This window comes from Lutjanus erythropterus, chromosome 4 (genome assembly GCF_056507025.1).
Source record: "Lutjanus erythropterus isolate fLutEry1 chromosome 4, fLutEry1.hap2, whole genome shotgun sequence".
Taxonomy (NCBI): domain Eukaryota; kingdom Metazoa; phylum Chordata; class Actinopteri; order Lutjaniformes; family Lutjanidae; genus Lutjanus; species Lutjanus erythropterus.
The window spans coordinates 33267411-33287144 of NC_139320.1; the positions used below are offsets into that span (position 1 = coordinate 33267411).

At 41.1% G+C, this 19734-nt stretch overlaps 1 protein-coding gene across 1 annotated transcript in view; it reads left to right on the top strand.

Moving 5' to 3' along the window:
- The window catches only part of LOC146328717 (scavenger receptor cysteine-rich type 1 protein M160-like), a 47903-nt gene extending 31603 nt beyond the window's left edge, over positions 1–16300 (top strand). The window contains exons 17-25 of the mRNA XM_084717718.1: positions 4500–4805; positions 4892–5173; positions 5504–5809; positions 6829–7110; positions 9208–9513; positions 9606–9884; positions 13385–13690; positions 13769–14053; positions 15695–16300. Of these exons, the coding sequence (XP_084573844.1) occupies positions 4500–4805; positions 4892–5173; positions 5504–5809; positions 6829–7110; positions 9208–9513; positions 9606–9884; positions 13385–13690; positions 13769–14053; positions 15695–15735 (2393 nt within the window). The 3' untranslated portion in view covers positions 15736–16300. The remainder of the gene's footprint in view (positions 1–4499; positions 4806–4891; positions 5174–5503; positions 5810–6828; positions 7111–9207; positions 9514–9605; positions 9885–13384; positions 13691–13768; positions 14054–15694) is intronic.
- The last annotated feature ends 3434 nt before the right edge of the window (positions 16301–19734 follow it).

Consider the following 19734-nt stretch of genomic DNA (forward strand, 5'->3'; position numbering starts at 1 on the left):
AACTCCACAGTAGAAGGGTGGCAAAGTCTGGAGCTTCAGAGTCTTTAAATCCATCAGAAACAATGAATTGTGTAGTCCCAGACCTTTAAACTGCTGTAGAACTGTATGTGCCAGTGGTCTCCATACTAAGTCTTTAGGGCTAAACAGCAGTCTCTGGACAAATTGGAGGTGAAAAACAGCACCTCTGCTGGCCAAATGTATAAGTCCCTGTCCTCCTTCCTCTTTGGGAAGAAAAAGAACAGCCTGAGGAACCCAGTGCAACTTATCCCAAAAGAAATCAACTAGAACAACTTGAATGCGTGAAAGCAAATTAGAAGGGGGGTCCACACAAGATAGTCTGTGCCACAAAGAGGAGGCCACCAAATTGTTAATCACAAGTGACTCTATAGGACATGCTTGGTAAAAGCCACTTCCACTTTTTGAGCCGGCCTTCTATTTTTTCTAAAGCATTTTCCCAGTTTCGTTCTAACACAGATTCCTCCCTTTTTCCAAGTTAGACCTCCAGGTAGAATTAAATGGTTAGTCAACTGTCCCTCAACCATTAAAGCTTCACTTTTTTCCAGCTCACCTTAGCAGAAGAAATTTTGTTGAACAAACCTAAATTTTCCTCCAAAATATCAATATCCCTCTGTTTATTAACTACAACCATAACATCATCTGCATATGCCGAAATTTTAACAGCTGAGGTACAACCTGGAAAACAAACACCTGAGAGTTCTTTTCGAAGTTTATGAAGCAGTGGTTCAATAGCGAGGGAATACAGCATCCCAGAAAGAGAGCATCCTGCAGCCAAACCACCATTGATTTTTAGTATACTCGCAATATCACAGTACAGTACCTGGATCCTGGCTATGAACCCTGGGCTGAACCCAAAAGTATGAAGTGTCTGCCATAAGTACTGGTGTTCAACCCAGTCAAAAGCCCTTTCCTGGTCTATGGAAATAAGACCAGTGTCTACACCCAATGAGCCAGAGACGTCCAAAACATGCCGAATCAAAGTGATGTTATCACTTATTAACCTGCCGGGCACACAGTAACTCTGATCAACATGGATGACCTCACTCATCACCTCTCTGAGTCTAGAGGCCAAGACCTTAGAGAGGATTTTATAATCCCCACACAGCAGAGATACAGGCCTCCAGTTCTTTAGATCTTGTAGATCTCCCTTTTTTGGTAACAATGTGACAACTGCTCTCCTACAGCTTAGTGGTAACCGTCCTGTACACAAACTGTCACGAAACACCTCTAAGAGATCTTCGCCCAATACAGACCAAAAGGACTTATAAAAATCAACAGGCAATCCGTCAATGCCTGGCGATTTTCCATTCTCCAGACTCATGAGGGCAGTAAACAGTTCATTCAAAGACAGTTCAGCATCCAACACCACATTAGAGTCAGCCCTGAGGCAGCATAGAAAGATCCAGCCAACTCTTTAAAGAGATCTTTGTAGAAAATGGAGGCAAATCTCCGCATCTCAGATGTTTCAGTTATTATGGATCCGTTTTCAGATCTTAAAGAGTGAATGATCTTTCTTTGACCATTCTTACATTCCAAACTGAAGAAAAAGTGCGAGGGAGCATCCATCTGAGATGCATTCATGAAGCGTGAGTGGACCAGAGCACCCTGTGCTGTGATGCCCAACGGGTTGACCAAAGCAGCCTTTTTACTTTTAAGGGCTTCATTATGCCCTTGATTTCCTGTAGAATCCACCAAAGTCTGCAGTTCTACTACTTCAGTCTCTAGGTCTTGAAGAAACCTGGTAATGTGCTTGGTGACATTGCGAGTATATTGCTGACAAAAATGTTTAATCTGACTCTTTCCAATATCCCACCATTGTTGCACAAAAGAAAAGGCAGATTTATTTTTCCTATGAGAAACCCATAAAAATTCAGAAGTTTCTCTAAAAACATTGTCATTCAAAAGACCTGTGTTAAAGTGCCAGTATGCACTGTGTGTCCTAACATTTTTAATGTAGACAGAACACTGAACAAGACAATGATCAGACAAACCCACAGGAAAAATTTGACATGTTCTGAAAATACCAAAATGATGTTTGAAACAATAAAAGCGATCAAGTCTGGCTAAAGATAACAGATTGTCTATGGAGTGACTCCAGGTATACTGCCTGTAATTCCTGTTAAACCCTCTCCAAACATCTTTTAACTCATACGTTTCAATCAGATGCTTCAGTCTGGCAGATGAAGCAGGATGAGGCTCTAAATGATTCCTATCCAGTTTAGCATTTTCTGTACAGTTAAAATCACCTCCCAAAAACAAAAACTCATCAGTGCAGTTATGAATGACATCACCCAAAACATTTAAAAAGTTCATTCTTTCAATGCTCAGCACAGGAGCATAAACATTTACAAAAAACATTTTCACATTTTCATATTGTGCTGTAACTTTTAAAATACGACCAGGCATTATTTCCTCTACATTAAAAGAACAGGGACTGAAACCTTTGGAAAAAAACACTCCCACCCCACCACTGTTGGATAATTTATGGCTCAGAATAACTTCACCAGGCCACTCCCTCTTCCAATCACTTTCATTTTCAATGTCACTGTGAGTTTCCTGAACAAAAAACACATCCAAGTGTTTCAGTTCTATCAACTTAAAAAGAGAGGCCATTTTTACATCACTTCTTGCTCCGTTGATGTTTGGAGAACCTATTTTTAAATCAGTCATTGAAAAGAAAAAACTAAGTACAACAACAAAAACACATACAGCAAGTATGTGGAGAGTCCCTGCTGACTTAATCATCATCCTCAATTAATTGACCTTTGACTTTGGTCACGATTTTCTTGAGTCTGTAAACCTCCTGATCAGTGAAAGCATCTTCTTCCCTCCTAAAACGTGTCACAGACTTGAGAAAACCTCTCAGATCAGGGAAGAAATTTTAACAGCCCTTTGTCTTTTTGTCTCTACCAGAAATGATTTTATTTTTTCATGAGGATAAGAAATTATCTTTTCCTCTTGTGACAGTGTCCACTCACACTCCTCATCATTATCAGACAAATCCTCCACTGCTTTCTTAACCTTAGCATCCCTCTGCCTCTTGTCACTGATTTTCCTTTTGCTGGCTTTATTATTTACACTTATCCCATCAGACATGTCCTCATCCATCAGCACATCATTAAACACACTCTGAACACTGACTGCAGCTGCCACTATTTTCCAAACCTTTCTTTTTATCTACCAGTTGATTTTTCCCTGATCTCTCACTGGTTTGAGCATTTCTTTCTTTATTTCCACTCTCAGCTCGATCCTGATTCTGCTCTTTGTCAAGCATGCCTCCCTCTTTCTCTGCAGGCTTCTGCACATTGTGCGACTCTGGTTCAACCACAGAAAAAGGTGCGCCAGTTGAACTGGATTTGCCAGCGGGCCACTGTGTGGCTCGCTTGGCGGCCAGTTCGAGGTCCAGTCTGGTGCTCGGCTCTGCGGCTGTCACGGCCCGGTGCTCGGCCCAGCGACCGGCTCCGCGGCCGCCATGGATGCGTGGCCCAAGCCCGAGCCAATCCGCTCCATGGTCTCGGGGCAGGACTGGACCAAATGTCCCTCTGCCCCGCAACCGAAACATTTCATTGTCTCAGAGGTCACACACACAATGTAACTGAAACCATCAATTTTAAAACTGAAAGTTCAGATCATTCGTGTTGTCCTTGGGAATCATAAAGACCTGTCTTCTGTGACACACAACATGTTTTAGTTTTGGCGACTTGCACCCCAGTAGAACCATTTTAATGGGAGACACCAGCTGTCCATAACATGACAGCTCTTTGGCCTAGTCTTCATTTTTAATGAATGGAGCTGCCTTTGAAATCACAATCTTTTTTGCTGGATTCACCAGCGGGAGGACAGGTGTGAAAGTATCAGGAATCACAACACCATTTTCAACAACTTCCTCAACCTTTGTCACACCATTCAAGAAGATGACAACAGCTCCGTTCATATGAGAGGCAGATTTAACACTTTCAAAGCCCACAACCTCTCCAACAGCATAGCTGGCCTCCTCCACTGAGCAGCCAACACTTGGTAATATTTTGACCACATGCCGGTGCGTCAGCTTCTCCAGCTCCACATGGCTACTGACAACGGGCATAACGCCCGACCGCCAACCAACACCAGCACCAAACTAAACCAAACTAACCTGAACTAAACCACCATAAACTGAAAACTGTAACCCACACAGAAAAACAGAACATATGTAACTTAAATCAAAACAGACAGCAAGATAGAAAACTCAGACTCAGCTCAGACTCACTCCATGGACACCTGGAGAGAGAGAGAGAGAGAGAGAGAGAGAGAGAGAGAGAGAACACATACACACACACTGGGAAGAGGAGACACTGCAGCAAAGAAAAAACATGCAAAATCACAAATGATCCACAGGGTCATAACAATGATTGCTTTCTCTCTCTCTCTCTCTCTCTCTCTCTCTCTCTCTCTCTCTCTCTCTTTCTCTCTCTCATTCTCTCATTCTCTCTCTCTCTCTCCAGACTCTGTCCGGCTGGTCAATGGGACCAATCTGTGTTCAGGCAGACTGGAGGTGAAGTCTAACCAGCAGTGGTCCTCAGTGTGTGAAGATGACTTTGACCAGCAGGATGCAGAGGTGGTCTGTAGGGAGCTGGGCTGTGGGGCTCCTTCAGTCCTCCAGGGGGCGCTCTATGGAGAAGTGGAGACTCCAATGTGGACCAAAGAGTTCCAGTGTGCAGGAAATGAGTCTGCTCTCCTGAACTGTAGAAGCTCAGACTCAGCTAGAAACACCTGCTCATCTGGCAAAGCTGTTGGACTCACCTGCTCAGGTAGAAGAGGAGCTGCATCTTTGATTTGGTTCATTTCTGCAATAATGAAACTTCTTTTTTCTGATGACTCTTTTGTTTCTGTTCAGAACCTGTCAGGTTGGTGGGAGGATCCAGTCGCTGTTCTGGAACACTGGAGATGAAACTGGGAGAGTGGAGACCAGTTTATGGTAATGACTGGTCCCTGAAGGAAGCAGCTGTATATTGTAAAGTGCTGGACTGTGGCACTCCTGTTGCAATGAAATGGATAGAGAAGTCCTTTGAAACACCTGCGTTGTTTAGCCACTCTAATTGTTTTCACTCTGGATCTGCTCTGAGAGAGTGTCTATTCCCACGTGGCACTTTTGTCATCTTTAGTCTTACCTGCTCAGGTAAATCTCCCAGTGATATCATCTCAATAATGTTTGCAGTGTGTTTCTTTGGCTGTCAGACTGAAAGTCAGTAGTTTCCATTAGACTGGACTCTAAAGTTATCCGGGACAATGATCCTAAAAGATTAAAGAGTGGTCTTCTTCTTGGAAGTTCAGTGCTTCTGTCTTTCTTGAATTTAAATTAGTATTATTGACCTGACAGTTAAATTATTGCCAAAGCTAAATTACATATTATTGACTAATGTTGACTGTGTTTCATAAAAGAAAACAAAATACACCAGGACAAAATAACAATCTCAACAACTTCTTTTATGTTACTCTCTCTCTCAAGACTCTGTCAGGCTGGTCAGTGGGACCAGTGTGTGTTCAGGCAGACTGGAGGTGAAGTCTAACCAGCAGTGGTCCTCAGTGTGTGAAGATGACTTTGACCAGCAGGATGCAGAGGTGGTCTGTAGGGAGCTGGGCTGTGGGGCTCCTTCATTCCTCCAGGGGGCGCTCTATGGAGAAGTGGAGGCTCCAATGTGGACCAAAGAGTTCCAGTGTGGAGGCCATGAGTCTGCTCTCCTGGACTGTAGAAGCTCAGACTCAGCGAGAAACACCTGCTCACCTGGCAAAGCTGTTGGACTCACCTGCTCAGGTAGAAGAGGAGATGCAGCTTTGATTTGGTTGATACAGAGGCCCCTAAGGGTCACAGGACTACTTTTGTATTCTCCCACAGTTTGTTTTACGTTCTCAAGCAATGCATTTTGCAATACTTTTCCTCTTACATTCAATCTGATCCATATGTGTATTTCCACACAGCTGCTCACAGCATAATGCCCCAGTATGGATCAGCTGATTGAACTTTACTTTGAACCACTGGACATTAACTATGATGGTATAGTATTACAGCTCCATTATTAGGAAGAAGAAAGCTGTTATCTGCAGTAATCTGCAGGATGCTGTTGGTTTCATTCATGAAAAGTTACTGTACTCAGAAATGCAAATGTTCAGAGCTGCATGTATCTTTCACCAAAGTGTTCCCACTACCAAGACGTGTATGACCACTCCAGCCTGGTATGACATTATCATGGCAGAATCAATGCTGGTTATTCCAAGAGACCAGTATGAGGTAATAGACTTATACATGTACATACATTTGAGGGATGTTATTCTAGTTTCTCTGTGATGGGCTTTATTTTCACTATAAAAGTTACAGAACATCACAATGCAATGTCACATCTCCTTTTCCTTAGTGAAGCCCTTCTGGGATCCAGGTCTTCCAAAGTTAAGCAGACAGACTCTTTTACTCGTAGGCCATACTAGAAGACATTCATCTGTATCTGTGCAGTTGTCCTGAGTACAGTAACTGTTCATGAATGAAACCAACAGAATACTTTCACTACAAGCATGGCTATTAATTGAGCAGTAATATATCAACATATTCAATGCCCATATAGTTCAAAGTAAAGTTTAATCAGCTGATCCACACTGGGCCGTTTATGCTGGAAGCAGCTGAGTAGAAACAGACACATGGCTCAGAATGAAGAAGTATTGCCAGGCAATGCAAAAGTAGTCCTCAAAAGAAAATCTTGCTATGACCCTTAGGAAGCTCTGTGGGTTAATATCTGAAACTCACTTTATTCTTTGACGAATGACTCTTTTGTTTCTGTGCAGAACCTGTCAGGTTGGTGGGAGGATCCAGTCGCTGTTCTGGAACACTGGAGTTGAAACTGGGACAGTGGAGACCAGTGAACAGCTATCGCTGGAATGTAAAAGAAGCAGCTGCAATCTGTAAAGAACTGGACTGTGGTTCTGTTGTTTCTGTTGAATGGAGACAGGAGTCCTCAAGAACACTCATGTGGATGATCAGACCTTATTGTGATTACTCTCTATCTAATCTGAGATACTGTGTCACTCCAGAACGATTATTCGACGTCCTGAAGATCACCTGCTCAGGTACATCTATCAGTAATATCATCCCTGACAGTGGTGTTTCCAGTGTTCTTTTGTCTGTCAGACTCTCTGACTTCTGACTCTTTTTTTTTTGCAGTATCCCTTCTTGTTCAGCTGTTTCATCAGTTCATTCTTTAATTTCTTAGCCATTCAATGGTTTCCCTGGTACTTTACTGGTGCTATCTTTAAGCTGCTAAGTCTCATTTAAGTTTGATACATTTATTTTGAACCAGTACTGTGTTAGGAGGAAGGCTGCTGCTGCCTGTTAGCTTAACCTACACTTAGCCTAGCCTACTAGGTTAGCCTTTTCTCAGGTCAGGTCAGCAGCAACACAACCTCTGCAACCAGTCTGACGATGGCTTGTGCCGACTGTTCTGCTGCGTTAGACAGGATGTCTCTTCTAGTGAGATATGTCTATGAGTTAGAGGAACTTCTCTTCATTAGCACTACGTTAGACGTACCAGGAACTCCAGATAGTTTAAGCTGCAGGTTTGATAGTGGGCCTGCTATTGCTTGAACCAGCATTACCTAATTGGCAGCTGCTGTGGAAGGCAAGAACAAGCCACCGGTTGTGAGGTCTGGTCCACAATTGACCCCCTGCCTGAACACTGTTCCTCAACCCTCCCCAGCCCTGTTATTAGTCCTGTTGGCTCACAAGTCTCTTGGTCTCTCTCTGCTCTTTAGCCGAGGCCAGAGTGTCCCGCATAGAGGTTAACCTTAGGATGCTGAATCACACAGGGAAAAACAGGGAACCCAGCCACGCACCACAAGTAGCTTCAACAACATTGGAGTCCATGTTGGCACCAATAATATTCACCTGTGAGAGATCACTAAAGAGAGCTTAACCAGGAAGTTTGCCAGTAAGATGAGTTATCATTGGTTAATTGTCTCTGGTCCCTTATCCCTGTAGGATAATGATGAAATGTACAGTGCTCTTATGTCAATGAACCACTGGCTGACACGTCACTATTGCCCTAATCCATAGTCTATTTTCAAATGAACAATGTTCTAGAAAGAGTTGTGTCTCAGCAATACATCTCCACTGCTATGCTGACAATATTCAGCTATATTTTACTGTTAAGAAATGATTAAATTTAGAGGCCTGTGTGTAAGAGTGAAGAAGTGATCTTGTTTCTGGAAGCTCAGTGGCTCAACCCATGTTGAGTTTGATTTTCTCGTTGTACATTAGCAGATTACACTGTAACTGATGTGTGCCTCCTCAGAAATGTCAAGAATGTCCATGAGTCTCCACAGAATGAAAATCCAGATCCAAAACATCTGCAGTGAGGGAAAACTGATGACATTAGTAAATAGCAGATCAAACAAATGTGCCACTAATGGCACTAAATAAAGGCTTATTTATGCACTATGTTAAATACACATACAGATTACAGATGGAGCTTTCTGTCCATACTCTGCCTTCATTTTCCTGAAGGATTATGGATACAGATGAGACAGAACAGTTCCTCTGGCAGTTATGGGGCAAGTGTAGCAGTGTAGTCGACAGTTCAAGCAAAACATGACCACAAGAAATGACAAAGACGTTTTAAAAATGCTTAAGTATTAGAAGTGACATTCAGTGTTGTAATTGGTGAAAAGAATTATCTGTCTACATGTTGTGATATATTTAACTCTCTTATGCAAGACGTACATTATTGCAACCTCCTCCAAGTCACCATGTTTGTTTTTGTCAGAAACTTTTGACACTGAATCGTGCCCTCTTGTTGAGCTATTGCTTAAAATCAATGCCAACATAAAGTGTGCATGAAAGTCTTTGAGCAGAGATAGTCACATCATTTAAAATATACAGGGAGCGCAAATGAATCATCATTCACTCACCATGACATGAGAAATATAACCAGGTTCCTTAGAAATCTAGAAACTGAAGTGGCATAGCTAAAGGTTGGGTAAATTCTACAGCTTATCAGGGGCAATCCCAACTTGAATCCATTAGATCTACAGAGACCTTTACATGAGTGAATTCAAAGGGTGTCTACATGTATTTTTATATGCTGGTCTTCCCAAGATTGATGCTGATACAAAAGTGTTGTGGGACGCAGCTGTCCCAGAGTGAACTGTGAGCTCTCGTTTTCTCTCCAGACTCTGTCCGGCTGGTCAATGGGACCAGTCTGTGTTCAGGCAGACTGGAGGTGAAGTCTAACCAGCAGTGGTCCTCAGTGTGTGAAGATGACTTTGACCAGCAGGATGCAGAGGTGGTCTGTAGGGAGCTGGGCTGTGGGGCTCCTTCAGTCCTCCAGGGGGCGCTCTATGGAGAAGGGGAGGCTCCAATGTGGACCAAAGAGTTCCAGTGTGGAGGAAATGAGTCCACTCTCCTGGACTGTAGAAGCTCAAACTCAATTAGAAATACCTGCTCACCTGGCAAAGCTGTTGGACTCACCTGCTCAGGTAGAAGAGGAGCTGCAGCTTTGATTTGGTTCATTTCTGTTCTAATGAAACTCACTTTATTCTTTACTGATGACTGTCTTTTTTCTGTTCAGAACCTTTCAGGTTGGTGGGAGGATCCAGTCGCTGTTCTGGAACACTGGAGATGAAACTGGGAGAGTGGAGACCAGTGGAAAGCTTTTTATGGAACATAACTCAAACAGCTTTAATCTGTAGAGAACTGAACTGTGGCTCTGTTGTGTCCGCAAGATATAAAAGGTCTTTTAGGAGACCTGGATGGGCAATGCGGTCTAAATGTGCTTCTTCTGGATCTGCTGTGAGAGACTGTACAAAATACAGTTTCTTTTCTGATTTCCAGGAGGTCACCTGCTCAGGTAAGTTGATCACATATCAGCAATCAGTCTGTGTCCTCCCTCACACTGAGGTGATTCCACCAGGTACAGCTGGTTTCAAATATGTGTCTAGCCCAGCAGTGTGTGGGGTTTACTGAAAGTCATGTTATATCAGGCAGTGTTTTATTTCCTAATCTAATATTTACTGGCATTGCAACTGTTGTGTCTACAAAGCATCAACGTGAATTAAAATGGGCATGTATTTAGTTAGGAACCATATGGCCACATGTGCATACTGTAGTTCTCATCTACATTACTCTCTTTTTATTTTTAGCTAGTTTTATAAACTGTGTGTAGCCCACCACCAACTCCCGTTTAACTGAGGGATATTGAAAAATCAGAATTGTTTGGTTTATATATAATTATATCAGTGACTGATTAAGTTCAATGCATCCTTTTTTTAAAGGGGACCTATTATACTCAATTTCGGGCCTTTGTATTTGATTTTGGACTCCTATAGAGCAGCTACACACGATCGCCCTCTCAGAAAACTTTGTAGATCTTCAGGACGCTGTGCCTCAAGCTGCATCTCTTCCTTGTATTTTCTGCACCCCGCGAAAACGGTCTGTGTAATTTACTCCACCCCCCGACTCTCCTCCATGTACGCCTCCCGCCAAGCTCACTCCGTTGTGATTGGTCACACTCCCGAGGACTTCCAAAGGGCTGACAAGCGCTGCCGAGCCCGGCTACTGGCTAATCCAGCTTCGTACTGGCCCGTGTTGACAAAACAGTCCCCTGTGAAGTGCCGTAGACAGACAAACACGGAGGTATTTTTCAATTTAAAGTGTTAATATGATCTGGAGCAAATGGGGAAATTGACTCTGCATCACCAAACGGAGGTTACCATTATGACAGCGCGATGCAGACAGTTTGTGCCGCTGTTACGTGTTTGACATTATATGGATTCGTTCGGTGATATTACGAACATACAGCTCAGTAATTTTTCAATGTTAACGTCCTCCCTCAGTTTAAAAGCTAAGGACAATAATTAGTTAAAGAACAACGCGTTTTGCAGACGATTTAATTTGAAACTGAACATAACCTGCTCGTGACCAGGTTATGAGTTTAGTATAAGTTACCATGGTTACCAGGTTAAAAGAGAGCCACCTTCATGACACTGAAAATCCTGGCTTTAGACTCAACATAGCTCACTAACACATTAATCTCACTTAATAGTTCACCCCTCAGAGCAGCGATATAACTTCCGAAGCAGAGCGGGGGAGGGGGTGGGGCCTATAGCACATGCCGGGGTATGACCATATAAGTAAGTCTGGCACGCATTGACGTCAATGTTACTACACCGTTAAAAAACAGACAGTAAAACACAGCGTGCAGTCATCCAAGTCATCCAAAACAGCTTGCAGGGCTCACTTCCAAATGCATGAACCTCAATATTTGACGCTTTGAAATCGTTTAACACGAGTATCCGACATTGTGACAACATTTATAGGCCAGAAAAGAGGAAATGCATAATAGTTCCCCTTTAACTGTGTTGAGGTCATCATAGAGCTGACTTTTATCGTAGAAAAATCTGTTTCCATCACAGTATTTCTACTTTCCATTTTGTAGGATTCGGGTGCATCCCTCTTGTCCAGACTCCTAATCATAAAATCACCGTTGCCTTTTTCAATGGCATCATTAATATTTTCATTAAGATCAAGTACCGCCAAACACGTAGTGCCTTTTTTCCTAAGGCCATACTGTGATCAGACATGAATATCATTTTTGTCACCAGACTTAAAGACTGGTTCAGTTCTTGCTATCATTGCCATTTTTGGCACAACTTCAAAAACTAGTGAGAGGTTAATAGAGTAGACAAGTGGCTCCGTGATTTAATTCACAGCGGCTTTCAGAATTTTGCAACAGATTTCACCTGCTCCAGCTGTATGTGAGCTTTGCATGTTCATAATGATTTTGGAAACTCAATTTCCATAAGATGGCTTCAAGAAAAGACTTTGAGTAATTCCCAAGTAAATATCAAGAATACTAAGGAAGCACTTTGAGGTTGGTTAATTTTGTTGGAAATTTTTTCACCAATGGCGATAAAGTATTGCTAATGTCATTACAGGTATCACTAGCATTATGTCAGGGAGCAGAGTGTTCTTATGGCCCCTGCTGAGGACTTTATTTAGCACCATCCAGGACTTCTTAGAGTCACCCAGTGATGGTCTTATGAGTTCTGCATAGTGACATCTTTTGCTCTTTTGTATTATATGGTTTTATTCCTCTATGTATTATACTCCCTCCTATTTGTATTACTTGGGTTTTTGATGTAGCATTTGTAAAGTTTATTTTTATGGTTGACAGATTTCATGTAACAGTCTTTTCCGGAATTGTAGAGCCTGGACATGTAGAGCCTTGAAGAGAGAGACACACAATGAGACAAGGCAGGTACTTACAGGTGAATCTGGTGAAGTATAGGAAGTTAATAAGCTGCCATGGCTGCAGTGGCATCTGGCCACTGTATGAGCATGAGCGAATGTGAGCCATCATAATAAGTTTACAGTTTTCTACTTATGCACTTCCTTTTTTATGTCACATTACTTTTGAAACCAGTGTCTTGGAAGATGGGAGAAACGTGCAGTTCAGCTGCTCAAACAGTCAAGTCAAACTATGGAACTTTGGAAGAAAAAAACAAAATGTGAACTCCACAAACCTTTACTTGATGAAAAGAGCTGCTGTCTGAGAACAGAGACTCTACAGAGATTCACTGAGTGTACAGAGGATCACCATGTGTCAGAGTGGATCAAAAAATGTTAACAGAAAAGAACTTTGTTCATGAAAATCTTGAATACCTGATGAAAAATGTGAATTCATATATATATATATATATACATATTAATATACATTACACAGAGCTTCATCATTTAAACATGGCAGAGGTGGTCTGTATTTTCTCTTCTCTGTTATTAATTTCAACCAATGTCTAACTACTATGTAAAATTATATATATAAAAAAAGAAAATTTATATCGCCATCCGAAATTAACCTTCATTCAGTTACTGAGAGCCACTGTTTAATGTCGTCAATCCAATTATCCATACTGTCATGATTAGCAAGCAACAGCAAACACAGTGTCTAGAAGGGAACCCCAGCTTCACAAGATCTCGCAACAATTAACATTTTGACCGAAACCATGAGAAATCTTGTGATGGTCTCACAAATGTGGGGTTCCCTTCTAGACACAACCAGCAGACAATGAGAGGGACAGACAAGATGTGCCACCACAGCAATCAGCAATGGAGGTGCCACAAGATGGCAAAACGCACAAAGCAGTTGGCAGATTCGTCTATACTCTTGGTGGAAAGCCCCTGCAGGTGCTATCACTTTGCCTTAAATACCCTCCCTGACTGCCAGCATTTGCAGCAAGAGCTCAGCTGAGCCACTGCTGGGAACAGCAAGGAAACAAACTCTCTCTCTCTCTCTCTCTCTCTCTCTCTCTCTCTCTCTCTCTCTCTCTCTCCCTCCCTCCCTCCCTCCAGACTCAGTCAGGCTGGTCAATGGGACCAATCTGTGTTCAGGCAGACTGGAGGTGAGGTCTGACCAGTCTAACCAGTGGTGGTCCCCAGTATGTGAAGATGACTTTAACCAACAGGATGCAAAGGTGGTCTGTAGGGAGCTTGGCTGCTGGGTTCCTTTAGTCCTCCAGGGGGGGCTCTATGGAGAAGGGGACCCTCCAATGTGGACCAAAGAATTCCAGTGTGGAGGAAATGAGTCTGCTCTCGTGGACTGTAGAAGCTCAGACTCAACTAGAAACACCTGCTCTGCTGTTGGACTCACCTGCTCAGGTAGAAGAGGAGCTGCAGCTTTGATTTGGTTCACTGATGTTCTGATGAAATTCACTTTTACTTCTTGTTTCTGATCAGGGCCTGTCAGGTTGGTGAGAGGAGACAGTCGCTGTTCAGGAACACTGGAGATGAAACACCGGAAAAAGTGGAGACCGGTGTGTGATAATCAGCGTTCGTGGACCCTGAAGGAAGCAGCTGTCCTTTGTAACGAGATGGGCTGTGGCTCTGCTCTTGAAATTAGATGGAGAGAGGATCCCTCAGACAGACCTGTGTGGGGGATCAGCCCTACCTGTGTTCATTCTGGTCTGAGGAGCTGTGTAGAACCAGATGTCTCGCGCTTTGGTTTGCACCTCATCTGTTCAGGTAAGTCCATCAGTCACATCATGTCCAGTGTCTGGTGTCATCTTCCCTCTGTTAGACTGACAGCCACTGGTTTCCATTGGACTGAACTGTAAAGTTATCCAGAGGTCTGGGTACTAGCTGCAGTGGTCTGAAGACTAGTTGTGGAGGTGTGGGGACTAGAACATAGACTTAAGCTACTTCTTCTTGGAGTTACGTGGCACATATTTTCAGATTCAGCATGATTTACACTTCCTGAAGACATGTAATTATTTCCAGTTTCCAACGAGTACAAACATTGCAGTTATCTTGATCATGTTGGAGCTCTTGCCCTGCTTCTATTCTTAAACATCTGTTAACATCGTACCTGATCATCATTCTACAGAGGCAAGGGCTGTTTTCTGAGATCTATTTGAATCATTTGTGATTGTTATCTTATAAAAATACAAATACTCAACCATCGTCCTCTAAAAGTGGCCAGGGCTGCTAGTTGTCCTCAGAGAGAGCCAGGCCTTTATTTGAAGCAGGCTTATAGGAGAGACCTTTCCTTGCAAGGCAGCTGGATTCACAAGATCACGCAAGAATCCATCTTGCCAGGCTCCAAGCTATCCATTTGTGTCTGCACCAGAGGTGGTGTGAGCCAATCAGGGTCCTTGGAGGGACTAATGGCAGACGATGACAGCAAGAAGCATCCATGGAACCGACTCGTCTCGAACAAATAATGATGGCTCCTGAAGAGGTTAGCATAGATACTGTGATAGCATCAGTTATATCGGAGATTACACAATTTCCATTGTCAGTTCGGTGAGTTGATGTGATTGGTTGAAGTTAGCTACAGGACAGACAGCTACAGGACAGTTAGGACAGATGGTTCATATGATCACTTACCAGAGAATTTCTTGAAAGTGCCTGCCCTTTTCCAAACAGTTTCTATGGATGGCTTCCCAAATGGTTCTGTGTTACAAACAATCTGGCGTATCAGGTTAAATGATTAAACTCCCTGTTAAATGTTTGTTACTGCATTATGATGTTATTACACACTGAATACTTTTTGTATCTGTTTCAGGTCAAAATCTCTTTAAAGGTCTCAGTGGACAATCAAATCTTTGCAGGAACATGTTGTGGAAAATTCAGTGACTTACACATACAAAGTGTTGAAAGTAGCATAGTTACATTGTTGAATTTATTAAGTGTTGGAAATGTACGATGGGCCTAGTTAGCTTTCATATCCACCCTTGTGAATTTCTCGCAGCCTGTATTTGGGATGGACCTCTATTTTATTTGAATACTGTTTTTTATGTTTTTGTTTGAGGAAAGAGAAATATATAATTTCAGCATTCATATCTCCACGGATATGTGTTATGCTCCGCCGCCACGTTTCAACACTGACTCTAGAGAGTGCCTTTCCTTATCACTAGATGCCGCTAAATCCTCCACACTCATCTTTTAAAGCAGTTACAGTTTATTGACCTTAGCTGTTATGGTCATGATATTGATTTATGACTTGATGTGATGATTCTGAATGTTTTAACATTTCCACCACTTTTCATTTTGTTCTCTTGCTGTCAGCTGCTATGCGCCACTGTCATTTAATTGTCCTGCAAGGTACGGTTCATATTTTACATAGAGGAGTGATTGAGAAACTGTTCTGTCATGTCTCTCCAGGCCACCTGAGGACACCAGTCAGATGGATGGATGGACACTGAAGTATAATACTCTGGCCTGGTTAGAGAGGAAGAGGTAGACGAATATGCTGAAAAACTGATTTACTTAGGACAAAAATAGGCAACAGAGAATAAAGGTTCAGTTCTGCATGTTTGTAGCCAATCAGGTGAAAAACAGTGACATATGGATGAAAAAATAAAAACTGCAGCAGGTTTGGAGGAAATATGTTGATGATTAATTATTAATCAATTAATCACCATTGAGAATTTAAGCAATTAACAATGTGCTCATGGATATTCAATCAATAATGTAGAAATGGCAGTTAAACTTTAAATGAGGAAAAAAGAAAATGAGAAAAGTAAGAGAAACGTGTGTTTTGTATCTTATAAAATATCAATGATTAATTGATTATTTGCATTTTAGACAGATCAGTTGAGGAAAATTCACAAACTTTGCAACCTTAGTTTTTAGATGTGACTGTGAGCACAGAGCAGAACAGAGAGGATGCTGGGAAAATTTCGACTGAAGATTAGAAAGAACAGAAACTTTGATTGAATGTCTGCTACTGATACTATTGACAATGTATTAAACATCAAAGGTTAAAAAGTAACTAATACTCTGAGTGTTTTTTGAGATGAGTACTTTGTATTTTTACTTAAGTGTTTTTCTCACACTAGTACTTTTACTTGTAATTGAGTAATATTTTAATAATGTAACAGTACTTGTACTTGAGTACAGATTTCCTGTAGTCTGTCCACCATTGGTCACAGGTGAAACTCCTTCACTGAAAATGTTTCTTAAGTATTAAAAGTAAAAGTACTGAAGTATCGCCTGTGACAGTTAAACAAGTAATAAACAAGCATACACATCAGATCAGCACATACGGGTACTTCACCAAAACGTCAGGCTGAATACTGAATGCTGAAAACGTGCTCAGAAGACTCAAAACTTCAAGGCAACATACTGCAACAGATTTTTGAGTTTTGAGCCCGACTCAAACTCATGTTCTGAAATAAGCTTTTAAAGGTTTGCTGACCTTTAGCTGAGATGATTTACTATTCTTCTTTAGATAAACTTGAATCTTTGAGTTTTAGAATCTCAAAAAGATTAGATTTGGTCAGAGTGAGCTGCAAACCTGAATTGTCTTTGTTTTGGTGCCTGAATATTAAATGGTTTTGATTGAAAATATAAAAATTTTCACCATTCACTTTCATTTAAATGAATTTACTTTATAATTTTTAAATATATAACATATAACATATTGAGGTCTCTAAAAAAATCTGAAACATTTCAAGTTTATCTAAAGAAGAAAACTAAATTATCTCAACAAAAGATCAGTAGTTGTTGTTGTTGTTTCAAACTTAAGAGTTTCAGTTGGGCTCAAAACCCTTGACTGAACTGCTCAGCAGAACTTTAACTTTTAAGGCATCCTACTATTCCAATATCTTTAATGAACCATACAAGTTTTTATTTGGTTATTTTGTTGTAATTGTTCTGGTTCATGTCCAAAACCCTCTTGTTGTGTTGTGTTTGTGCGTTTAAATCTACTGTAGAAGGACAATAAATCTGAAATGTTAAAATGAACCAGACAGATGCTGTCCCATCATATTTAAAGTTTTCTTTGCATGTTTGGACAGAAACACAACACATCAGAGTCTGAAGAACAAGAAAACTTTTTTATCCCAACATCTTCACTCAGAACCTGATTTATTGAAGGTTTGTGTGTTTTATAAAGTGTGCAAAATCTTGATATCACCTCAAATAAATGTGCAACCTGATCTTCTAATGGTGCACACTGATGATTGCCTCTTTCAAATGTCCAAGACAGCACACAATGTCCCTTTAGTACGTTTGTCTTGATGAATATGCAGTATGTGGTGTTTCTACGGTGTAAAATACTGTGAGGAGAAAATGCAAATAGGTTAATTTAGCACACGTGCTGTGATTTACCAATCCTGAAAATAATTAGTGGTGACTGTGACTGCGTCTGTATTTAACAAGTTTAAAAGGAAGGTGCTGATTGGTCCAGTGGTGCACAGCTGGCTGCTGTTACTGTGGTGAGGAGGAGACACTCTGATTTAAAGAGATAAAATCCAAATGAAACTGAACACTCACAGCCACTGTAGCCTTAAGAAAATTAACACCAACCTTTTTATATGTCTTCCTATTTCCTTCTTTTTGCTGATGTTACATATTTAACCGTTTTGTTTTGTTTTTTGTTTTTTTTGCAGGTTGTGTGTCCAGTGTGCTTCTCTCCTCCCTGTCCAGTCCCCGGCTGCTCCACTGTGGGAACACTTGGATTCACAGACCTCACCACTGTCTGTCCCCTGTCTTCAGTCCCTCTTGTCAGGGCATTTATGTCCATTATCAGACCTGATACAGGATGACCAGCTGGTGCATGCAACAGTGTCCCTAGTGTCCCACCTGAGCACTCAGGCTGCAGAGGACACAGCTCGGACCTCCCGTGCAATGGATTTATTATTTGTTTTTATTTTTATTTTATTTTTTAGATAGTTGAAGAAGTTTAATTATGAGCTGATTTTTCGTTTGTTTTTCTGCTTAAATTTTGCCATCTCTTCTTAATTCCATCTGTTGTTCTTGATTTTTTTTTTCTGTAGCTCAACAATATGTTTGTCTTCTCCACTAACATCTCATGGGATCAAATTTCATTTTGCACTTGTAGTCATTCTGCTTTCCGTCCAAATTCTCCATGATAGAAACCTCATTCAAATCCTGCTGTCTCCACAGTGTTTGCAACTGTCGTCATTTACGCAGTTATTGTAACTTGATCACCTGCAGAGCACAACCAACTAAATGTGCAATATGTTAGAGTGCAAACACAATGTAGGATTCTATTTGGGATCTTAGTAAATCAGGCTCTTTGTGTGTACATGAAAGCTCAATGTCCACTCATGAAATGTGGCACTGAGGTCAGTTGCCTCTGCGCTGAGAGCTGATGGTCAGTGGCCTCCAGGCCCTGTGCCAAGTGCATCTGTCCTTATTTCCCATTGAAGAAATTTTAATATAATAAAGCTTATTACATCAAAACCTGGTTCATGAACTTTTTTGCAGTGATGCATGAGAATGCAGAAACTTTTGGACCTGTTTTCATGAAGCTTACTGTTGCATTTCTAGATCATACGTACAGATGGACAGCAAAAAACACCTTTCAGGTCCTGCCTGAGTCCTACCTGAGCTGCAGAGCAACGCCAAGATCAATGTCAATATGTGACCCATGTCCAGCGTCTCAGAACCAGACTGTCACTACCTGTGGTTGGTAGAGTTCTGTCTCTGTACTGTGAATCAGAGAGGACAAACAGAAACACACAAGTGCTGCACTCAGAAGTTATTCTGTTAATTCACTTTTTTTGGCATCTATAGCGAGTTCATGGCAACTCAGAAGATGAGCCACAGACGGAGGCTATGACTCACATTTTAGTTTGAAAAATATTATCACTTTTTAAAATTTAGTGTATAGGCTACATATTTTTTTTTTTACAGTTGTTGAATGTAAGAGACACTTAACACTGTAAAAAAATAGTTGAAAACACTCAAAATTTCAAGGCAACATACTGCAACAGATTTTTGAGCCCAACTCAAACTCTTGTTTTGAAATGAACTTTAAAAATTTTGCCAACCTTTAGTTGAGATCATTTACTATTCTTCTTTAGATAAACTTGAATCTTTGAGTTTTAGAATCTCAAAAAAGATTATATTTCAAAATTTGGTCACAGTGAGCTGCAAACCTGATTTGTCTTTGTTTTGGTGCCTGAAAATGAAATGGTTTTAGTTCAAAATATTAAAATTTTAACCATAATTCACTTTAACGTGAATAAATTTACTCTGTAAATTTTTAATACAACATTTTGGGGTCTCTAAAACTCAAATATCTAAGTTTGTCTAAAGAAGAAAAGTAAATTATCTCAGCAAAAGATCGTTAGTTGGTAAAACTTTTTCAAAAATTAAGAGTTGAGTGAGGTGTGATCTTATTGGCTGAAAACATAGACGAGGGAGGGCTTTATATCTTCCCCAGAAAGCAC